The sequence below is a fragment of the Castanea sativa genome, chromosome 5 (assembly GCF_040712315.1).
Source record: "Castanea sativa cultivar Marrone di Chiusa Pesio chromosome 5, ASM4071231v1".
Taxonomy (NCBI): Eukaryota; Viridiplantae; Streptophyta; class Magnoliopsida; order Fagales; family Fagaceae; genus Castanea; species Castanea sativa.
In genome coordinates, this window is record NC_134017.1 from 65,407,645 (window position 1) to 65,418,598 (window position 10,954).

The 10,954-nt window shown below is 34.3% G+C and overlaps 1 protein-coding gene across 1 annotated transcript; it reads left to right on the forward strand.

Moving 5' to 3' along the window:
* Window positions 1-2,377: 2,377 nt before the first annotated feature.
* Window positions 2,378-3,754, forward strand: LOC142636790 (acyl-CoA--sterol O-acyltransferase 1-like). The gene has a single exon (XM_075811087.1). The coding sequence runs from the start codon at window positions 2,511-2,513 to the stop codon at window positions 3,666-3,668; it is 1,158 nt and encodes a 385-aa protein (XP_075667202.1). The 5' UTR covers window positions 2,378-2,510; the 3' UTR covers window positions 3,669-3,754.
* Window positions 3,755-10,954: the final 7,200 nt, after the last annotated feature.

A 10,954-nucleotide genomic window follows, 5' to 3' on the forward strand; every position in this document is an offset into this window, starting at 1 on the left:
TTTAGTTTAGTACTTCCTTGCTTTCTCCCTAGCCCTTTAAGTGATCACTTCCCCCTTTACTTTATGCTCTATGATGGTAAGTAGTTAATTATGTTCTTTAAGTTTCTACACATGCTTGAGTAATTGCTTCCAAGTCATTATTTGTTTCTTTCATGATATGCTTGGATGAACATGCCTATATATCTCATTGATATTCCTTTTACATGCTTAGATGAACACTTTTAGGCTTCTTTTTCTTGAATGCTTAGATGAACATGTCTAGGTAGTTGTTTTGCTTTTTTTTTTTTTTTTTTAAAAAATGCTTAAATGAACATGTCTAAGTATTTTGATTTTCTCTAGAGAAATAGCATGACAATTCTCTGTTTTCCTTCACATGCTTGGACGAACACTTCTAAGTTATTATTTGATTTTCATAATATGCTTAGATGAACATGTCTGGGTAGTTATTTCTCTTTTTTTTGAATGCTTAGATGAATAGGTCTAATTAACATTATGATTTTCGTTTAAATACTTGGATGAACATGTATGGGTGATTTTCTTTGTTCTTTTCATGATTGCTTGGATGATTGGTAGGCCTAAAAATAAATTTTCTTTTGCAATTATGTTGATGACAAATAGCATGATGATTTTGTTTTCCTTCACATGCTTAGATGAACATGTTTAGGCTAGGAACCCTTGTTTACATTAATTTCTTGAATGAACATGCCATTACTTTCATGCTTTCTTTACATTTACATTGTTATTTAACAAATTTCACTTTTTGTTTCTCTTTATGTTAAATTACCCAACACATATTTGTTTACAATTCTTGAAAATTAACATGTTTATACGATACATTGTTTGTATTTGTGTGACATGACATGATATTGGCCACCTTAACTTAGGAGACCAGTTTTACAGGGTGAGATGGGTGCTTAATCCATTCACATCTCGTAAATTAGCCTCCAAACCAAGATCAAGGGTTCTAGACTAGACTTTTGTATATGCAATTTTACATTTTTTAGAATGTAACTAGGAAACAAAGCAATGTAATTTACTTTCTTAGATTGTATCTAGGAGTAAAAAAAAATTGTAAATTTTGTGATAAAATTGATGTAAATTGTCATATACATTAAGACAACAAAAACATTGTTTTTATAGTGAAGGTTTTCTTATTTTTTTTAATTAAATTAAATAAGTGACGACTCCATGTAAAACCCTCGATCTAGGGGAGAGTACATTTTACAGTGAATTCGACATTTTGAGCATCACGATCCCACCCATTCGCACGGGTTAGGCCCAGTTTGAGAAAAAAAAAAATTGGCGGCTGGGATCGCGGTCGCTCACACGTGGCTAAGACAGGGAGGACTTGCGCACATGTTAGCATAGAGGCACTAGCGTGTGTCGAAAACTATGGAGTTGATACCATATGGAAGGTTGTTTCGATTTGATCAAGAGAACGAAATATTTTGGTACTAGTTAATACCAATATACCGTTTCAAGTTTACCTCTAAGTATTGAATATATATATTAGTTGTATACCCATAAGTCAAAGCCCATAAAACTTGTCTCAGCCAAAAAAAAAAAAAAAAAGCCCATATAACTTGTTTACAATATTTAAAATTATCAGCTCATATCTTATTTAATCATTTAAACTCTAGCTAAAATGTTAATTGATTATACTTATAATATATAATATTCTCAGCAAAAAATATAATAAATAACATTTATAATAGAATTGATAATGATGTAGTATTAAATAATAAATAGTCTTAGTCAATATAGTGTTTTCCCAACAAAAAAAAAAAAAGTCATTGTAGTGTTCACGTGTGTGGACAGTGCACACAAGACGAAAAAAGTCTTAAATAGTTATATTTAGTTATTTATTTTTAGAAATACTTTATGAAGAATTGAAAAAATTACTTAAAAAGTTGATAATTTTTTTGTTTTTTTATAAAAAATTCTTTAAAATAATTTATTAATGTGTACACATTAATAAAACCCTATTTAAAAACTCAATAATGTTTGTTGTTTGTTGTTTCGATCACATATGAAGTTTTTGGCCGAAATTCGATTTGTTTTTTTTTTTTTTATAGTTAGAACGACCTAGTATTTATATTGGCACAAAATAAACATATTTCTGTACCGTGTCAGGCACTAGTGCAATATATTTTTCCAACTCATTTTGAGGTTATTAACTAAGGTAAGTTTTTTTAGAAAAATACATTTTAAAAAAATATTCAACCGTCATGTGTTTCTCACCAACTTTTTTTCTTTTTAATAAATTCTCACCAACCCATGGACATTTCTACTTCCGTCGGTCAAATTAATTTGGTAGTCAACTCCCGTAGTGCTTATGGCAAATCAAATCAGCAAATACTCTGTCACAATGGGATCGATACAACGTGGTTGGTGGTAGTTAGCACACAAAAAATGGAATTGTAGGTTAATCTCGTCAAAGGGGGATCGTTACAACACGAAGTGGTATAGTCCATAGCATCCCAAGTTACTCTTTCAACAATCCTAAAGCAATGATCATGGAAGGTGAAATCAACAACTTCATTATGGTATGGGTCTCAGCTCTGGTATCACTATGCTATTGCCACACCATAGGTAAAGCTATCCCCAAAGGTACATCTAGACTCCTTTCAATCCTACCAGTCATATGTCTCTTTCTCATTCTCCCTCTAAATCTCACCACCATCCATCTTGGAGGCCCCTCATCTTTCTTCCTTGCTTGGCTTGCCACCTTCAAACTCCTCCTCTTTGCCTATGGTGAAGGTCCTTTATCATCATCCTCTAAACCCATCTCCTTTTCACGTTTCATCTCAATTGCTTGCCTCCCTATCAAGATTCAAAACCACCCATCACCCAAAAATCCTCAAAAGCCTTTGTCTACCAAAAATAATGAACACCCATCTCTCCAAAGACCCCGACATTTCAATAAATCACCTCTAAATTATGGTACAAAGGTTCTATTGTTGGCCACATATGGACCTGTCCATGACAACAAAGATCATCTTCACCCAAAAATACTATTGTTACTATATAGCATCCACTTGTATATTGCCTTAGAAATCCTCCTAGGCATTTTTGCAGCCCTGACTCAAGCCTTGCTTGGAGTTGAGCTCGAGCCACAATTTGATGAGCCTTACCTCGCTATCTCACTACAAGACTTCTGGGGAAGGAGGTGGAACCTCATGGTCAGTAGAATCCTACACCCAACTGTATACAATCCCGTCAGGTCCATTTCCAGCCGTTGGATTGGGAGGAAGTGGGCTCCACTTCCAGCAGTCATTGCAGTGTTTTTTGTGTCAGGATTGATGCATGAGATAATATTCTATTACATTGGTCGACTCAAGCCAAGGTGGGAACTCACATGCTTCTTTCTCATTCATGGGTTTTGTCTGGCCATTGAAATCGCCATTAAAAAAGCTCTAAATGGTGCCTGGTGTTTGCCTAAGGTGGTGTCGGGGCTGCTGACATTGACTTTTGTGGCAATCACTGGTTTGTGGCTGTTCATGCCATCGCTCATTCGGTGTGAAGTCGATGTCAAAATCTATAGAGAGGCTGCAACCACGTATATGCGGTTTTTCAAGGATGTAGTTAGTGTTCTAAGATCTCATTTTTTTGATGTTGTACTTGTTCCTGAAGGTTTTTTAAAAGCTAAAATTTTGGGATCTAAATAATAATTGTTAGAGAGAAAAGAAAATGTTTTGACAAGTTAAATAAATAAGTGATTTATACCTCTATGTTTGATTAATTTTGATTTTAATTTTCTAATGTTGATTAATTGTTATTTTTAGTCTTTTAATATTTGATGTTGTTTTTAATAATGATAACCGTCCGTTAGTTCCCACTACTGATGTGACTAGTTAATGTCACTCTCGTGCATGACTATTTGGCAAGATTTTGAAACTCGGACCGGACTGCACGGTCCGACCGGGAAAATCTCGAACCGCTCATTTTTGCGATTCTTTTAGCCTCAAGAACTACTCTATGGGAAAAAGCAGGGACCGTGCGAACCGCAGTCAAACCTCTCGGTTCTGAGAACCGTGACCGATTTTTGAGGTTCAGACGGTTTTTTTTTGCTTCAGCTTTTCCGGTAAATTTTGGGTACACCGGTATGAAGTTATGATCAGATCTAGAAGAAATGAAAGAACACAAAGAAGAACATGATCAGAAGGAGATCTGATAATTTCTTGAGGTGCTTAAGCTTCACTGATTCACAATCTTCAAATGCTGCAGAGAGAGACAGAGCTTTTTTTTTTTTTTTTTTTTTTGATAATCAAGAGAAGGAACTCTTTTTGATTGATAATAGAAACACAAACACAAACACAGACACAAACACAAAGAGACCACTAATGAAAGAGCAAATTGTTAATCGTGGAGAAGAAACCCAGCAAACAAATGTAGGCTACCCCAGGACGAAGACCAAAGTAGAGACAGAGAGCTCACAAAAGAACAGAAAGGAGAAAGACTGGAATAATGAATTATGGCTTCACTATTTTAGCGGCCAAAAGTGAAGTAAGAGAAGTGGTCAAGGTGATAGGTGGGGTAGGTGGGAGAATTTATTGGAGTTGCCACGTTTTGGTTTGCTAGTGGTTGAAGTTTTTAACTTTTTATGTTTTACTTTTATTTTAAAGAAAATAGTTGATTCTTATATTCCTAGTGGGCCACGTTGTCGACACGCAATGCAATACAAATATTATCCGTTCATCACTTAGAAAAAAAAAAGTGCTAAGTCCATAATATTTTTACAACATTTTCACAACAAATCATAGATAGTTAGTTGTTATTGGTTCAAATTTGATCATAACGCTAAGATTACTTTTTTGCTCTGACAATAACATTCAGTAACAACTTGCCACTTAGGATTTGTTGTAAAAATATTGTGAAAATGTTGTAAACATATCATCTCTCTTAAAAAAAAAATGCATTCGTAATTTTTTAAGTGCCATGTTGCAGACATGCAACACAATTACACAAATACCATTTTTTATATACATATTTTTTATTCCAATTATTATATTATTAGATATTATCACAAATTTAACTAATCAACGTGAAAAAAATACTAGGATTTAATATTTCTTAAAGTTATGAATTATGATATAGAAAATACATTTGAAAGATAGATCTCTTTGTTTATATAAAGGAATAATAGATCTCTATTTTTAACTGCTCTATTTTAGTTAATTTTTTAAATATTTGTACTAATTTAATATAATTATTTATATTTTAAATAATTATTAAATTAATTATGACGTTATTACAGTTCGACCCTGATTCAACATCTGTTCGACCTCAAAAACCTTGAACCTCTTCCTTTTACGGTTCAATGAACGATCGGGTTTGAAAACCTTGCTATTTAGTGCATTATCATCGGATGTTCCATAAGTGCATTCCCATCAGCTCTCCTATAAAAAATGTTATTTTGACACACCAAAGCCTACTTTATTATTTTACAATATCATTTTACAATATCTCATTTATCAAATGTTTTATTCTTCAATTCTATACATTAAAATAATATTTACAATACATTAAAATAATGTATTAAATTCCTCCCCCGTCGTGTCGTCGTCGTCATCAACAACAACTAGAAAAATTGTTGCGGCCATAATCACCAGAAAAAAAAAAAACAAAAAAATTTATTCCCCCATCATCATCATCAACAACAACAACCAGAAAAATTGTTGCGGCCACAATCACCAAAAAAAAAATCCCCAAGTACCAAAATCAACCCACAACCACCACCGAATCCACCATCAAATCACAACCACCAAAACAAAAAAAACAAAAACAAATCAAAACAAAGATCGGCACCACCACATATTCACCCATCACCGATTCACCCACCATCGATTCACCCATCACCAGCCAACCCACCCACCACCACTGATCCGCCCATCACCATCTCAACCCACCCACTGTTGAATCGGGTATCAAATCACTACCCAAAAAAAAAAACCACAACAATAGAAATCAGCCTGGCTTGATGCTCTGGCTTGGGTTTCGTCAAAGAGAGAGGTAGTAACCTGGAGTAGAGGGAGAGAGAACAAAGAAATGGTTGAACAAGGAAGTGAGAGAGAGAGAGCAGTTATTGGTCGGTGAAGATGAGACGGTACTGTAGCTATGTGCCAAAAATTTTGGCATTTGAAACATCTCATCAGGCTCATATTTTGGGGTTTGGTGTGCCAAATGCCAAAAATGTGGCATATGGCACACCTGATGAGAATGCTTTATGCCATTTTAACACATCAAAAAAGTTACTTTATTATTTTATCACACTATTTTATAATTCACCATATATCACATCTTCTAATTTTCAATTCTATACATTAAAACAATAGAAAAAAAATTTCTTTGACACCCCCTGAACTTTAACGTAGTGACCAAAAGACCCCTTGAACTTTTATTTTAGCCAATTTACTCCTTAAACTTTGCATATCAGCCAAATCAAGACCTCTGTTAATTAGCTGGTAACAAACTAACATTCAAACTCATGTGATAGTCACGTGAACTTTAAAAAACAAATCTTATCCTATGAATTTGAAAACCAATTGAAATTGAAGTGAAATCTAAGTCTGACCGCAAGAGAACAGAGAGACGGTGGAACTAGACCCACCGCAGTTCTTTGATCTTCTTCAGCTTTGAATGAAATATGAACCACAAACCAATGCGATTAATTAAGAATAGAAATTTTACAAAAGAACATTGATGAAACCTTTGCCTTCTTCTTCTTGAGAGAGCAAAATTTGCCTACAAAAATCATTGCTTGCACTTCACACGGTGTCCACTTAGAGATTCTATAAGTTTGCGGAGTCTATGATTGTGAGGGTCCAAGGAATATAAAGCCTTCACAAATAGCTCGGTTAAGGTCTTTCATATAATATTTAAATGGGTTTGTGAGCTTGTTTGGTTTGTTTCATAAAAAATCACTCAGGGATCAACATATACCAAACCAAAGAATGAGATTGGCACAATGATTTGAAAAAAAGAGAGTAGGAGAAAGAAAGAAGAAAAAAAAACCACAATGGTGGTTGGCTGTTGGAGAGAAGATGTCACGGTGGGTCTGGTTACACCGTCTTTCTCTTCCTATCTTCTCTCTTTCTCGGTCAGACATAGATTCATGATTTTTTTGTTTTTTTAAAGTTAACATGACTCTCACATGGGTTTAACATTAGTTTGTTAACAGCTGACAAACAGAAGTATTGATTTGGCAGACATATAAAGTTTAAGGGGTAAATTGGAAAAAAATAAAAGTTCAAGGGGGTGTTTTGGCCACTACTTTAAAGCTCAGGGGGGTGTCATGGCATTTTTCCCAAAATAATATATACAAATATTAAAATAACATTAAAAAAACTAACAATATGAAAAAATACAAAATAAAAAAACTTATTTCAACTACTCACCACCACCCACACCACAGCTCACCGCCACCCCCTACCACAGGCCTCCCCCGCCACAGCCAACCACCATGACAAACCCATCACCATAACCCATAACCCACCATTGTTACAAACCCACAACCCACCATTGTTACAAAAAACAACCCAAATGCAAACAAAAAAAAAAAACCAAAATCAACCCAACCACATGTAGCAAACATAAACCCAGCAAACCACAATACCACCGGCCAAAACCACCACTAATCACCACCACCTCAAAATACCAAACCTACAAAACTACAATTCAATTTTTCAAACCAAAACCAATCCTCAAAATCAACCATAAACAATCCAAACAAATAAGGGGATTCGGATCTTAGTGAGATCGGGTAGATTTCGGTGGAGGCAGGTTGCTTAGCGAGTAGCATTGGTGGAGACAAAGCGAGCTGCTTGACAAGTAGCAAGCACCGTTGGTGGAGGTGAGCGGCGTTGGTGTCGGAGGAGAGGCGAGCTCCTTGCCGAGTGGAGGAGGTGAGCTACTAGCGAGCGGCAGAGGCAAGGCGATGGGTGGAGAGATCACTGTTTCGGAATGTGTGTGTGTGTGTGTGTGAGAGAGAGAGAGAGAGAGAGAGAGAGAGAGAGAGAGAGAGAGAAAGAGAGAAGGGCTGAGAGAAAAGAGAGGTATATGGTTGAGAGGGAAAAAAATGAGATAAAATTACTGAGAGGAGAGAGAAAATAATAAAAATTAATTTTTTTTATAGCATTCTTGTTCGTACTATTCCAAAGTTGGAACGATACTATTCACTTATGCCAAATGTTTTGGCATTTAGAACACCTCATGTGAGAGGATTTTTGGTGTTTAGTGTGTCAAATGCCAAATATTTGGCATTTGGCACACTTGATGGGAATGGTCTTATAATATTTGAGAAATAAGTTCCAATTATTTACCTTTCATTAAAAAAAGGGAAAATATAAAATTTTAAGATTAATATAATCTATATATATAATTAAAGTTAAAGTTAAGAGAAAATTTATTTAAATTCTAATTTGGATTCCAATTGTTGTCTAATTTTATGCCATATGTCCTATCTAAGTTTTTTTTTTTTTTTTTTGGTTCTAGGTAAGTTAATGTTGTACAAAAGACGAAAAGTCTAATATAAATAAACCACCAAAACCCAATATATATAAAAGTAAACTCATGTGTATATACAAAAAAAATAAAAACAAAAAAGAGTAAAACTCATGTATATATCTATGGCTTAAAAATTGTGCAACTTTTACACTAAATATAATTTGAGCTCATATATGTGTAATTGTGATACTGGTTTAAAATAAGAACATATTGTAATATTTTTTGCATAAATTGGAAAATATTTAATTACTATTCCAATTTAAGAATATAATTATTCTTTTTATTTTCTTGATTATGTATTAAATTGTTTTTGTTGGAATTTGTTAAAAAAAAATTCTAAGAATGTGTCACATGGTATAACCTTAGGCTACTAAAGTGTGAAACAAAATAAAATGACAAACTTTAAGCGTAGTGGACTACAATGACAATTCACCAAACTTATAGGGTGTACTTTTTTTTACATGAGAGAGAGAGAGAGAGAGAGAGAGAGAGAGAGAGAGAGAGAGAGAGATCAATGAAATCTAAATCCTTTGCATGTATTCAAAAAAGGAAAAAAAAAATCTTTCTATAAGGTTTTTAGAAGCTTATTATATGCACAATAACTTATCTCTCATATATTGTTTAAAAAAAAAACATTGCAAATTTCACTGCATAACATTTTAAATTGATGTTACAATGAAAATGATTTGTGGATTTCAAAATATAATAAATGAATATCTAAGTTAATTTTTTTTTAAAGATTGGTAACATGTCAATTTATAAAAATTATATAGTAAAATTTATAGTATTCCTAACATCACTCTATTATTAGATAGTTTTTCAGATAAGTCAACCTCTTTTGTTTTTTACTCATTATTACTTACTAGCTTGTAACCCTTTACATATGCAGAGATATACTTAGGACACATGACGCAAAATTTGACTTCAATTGTAGAATATATATATATTCCTAGCTACTGCAGCGACAGTTGTAGTAGTAGTTATCATTAGCATGTAACATAAATAAGTAATTTGTAACTACGTAAACTTCAACGAATTTCACCTGTCTCCTATTGAGTTTATCTCACCTAGAATTTTTGTACATGTTTGGAGATCGTGAGACTTGGGAACCTATAGAAGACCACAAAGGGGGAGCAAACGCAAGCCTTGCTGAACTAATGTCTTTCTCCCACCATTCGATGACTTTAAAAATCAAGATACCAAATATTGAGATCTTGCCAAAGGGCTCTCTCTTTAGAAGTGAAATGATAAAGTTTCAAATATTTGCAAGTAACACAGGTGATATTGTGGACTCGGAGAGTCGAATACTTCTTTAAAAGTCCGTTTGGATACAGCTGAAAACTGAAGACTGAAAATACTGTAGCAAAATAATTTTTAAATGTGTGAATAGTACTGCGGAACCCATTTTTAATAAAAAGTTGCTGAAAATTGCGTGCACAGTACATGAACAGTGCGCGCACAGTGACTTGTCCCCTAAAAGCTGAAACGCGCAGCAGGAGGAAAAAAAAAAAGAAGGAAAACGCTTAACACTGGACGCATTCAGTGCAATCCAAACCAAGCCTAATTGTTAGAGAAATTTGAAATTTTAGATTTGAAATAAATAAAAGATTTAAAATACATTCTGTATGAGTTACACAAATAGACTTTTCAATGCTTGAAGGCTGTGAGAGTTTTTGATGCCACATCACATCACACTGCTTGTGTTGCCTTCCCTATCCTCAAGTTGGATTGAAATCTCGTGCAATACCTAGGGTATTACACGGTTTGCAATTATATTAATCTAGACCGTCTATTTAATCTTACGCTTATAAATTTGACACCTCATACCTCATACAAGACACCTAGGTGATGTGCGTGATTCACTTTTGCCTTTCCCTTCTCTATTCTTTAGCCTTCCCTCTTTAGTTGCCCAAATTTTTAGAAAGAAACAGTCTCTCCCTTACGGTCTTACCCTTGATCTTTCTCTGGAACAACCATGGCCGAATCTCCATCACTACTACTAGCCACCAAGTCCCACATCACCACCACCGACATTGCTTTCCAATGTGACCCTCTCCTCTCTTAAGGTTCTCTCATCTCACTCTCTAGCTCTTTGCTCTTCCTTTCTTTGTTTTCTTGCCAAGCTTCTCCTTGCACCCACACTACTTGTGACCTTTATCATTATATGTCCTTTTGATTTTGAGTGCTTGACAATGCTTAAGCGCATATAGATTTTTCTTTCTAGTTAGTTTTTTTTTTCTTTCAATTTTTATATAAAAATCATTCAAACCCTAATGGCTTGTTTGGAAGTTTAGAAAGGGAGGAGTGTAGAGGGGAGGAGAGTAGTGGAGAGGAGAGTAGAAGGGGATGGTTGTCCTCCACCTTGTTTGGATGTTTTTAAAATTAGTAAGGGGGAAGGGAGTAATTAATCCTTCCTCATGTTTGGATATTTTAAAAATTAGGATGGAAA

Coding starts and splice junctions, on each gene's coding strand:
- LOC142636790 (XM_075811087.1), top strand. CDS start 2,511: ATGATCATGGAAGGTGAAATCAACAACTTCATTATGGTATGGGTCTCA.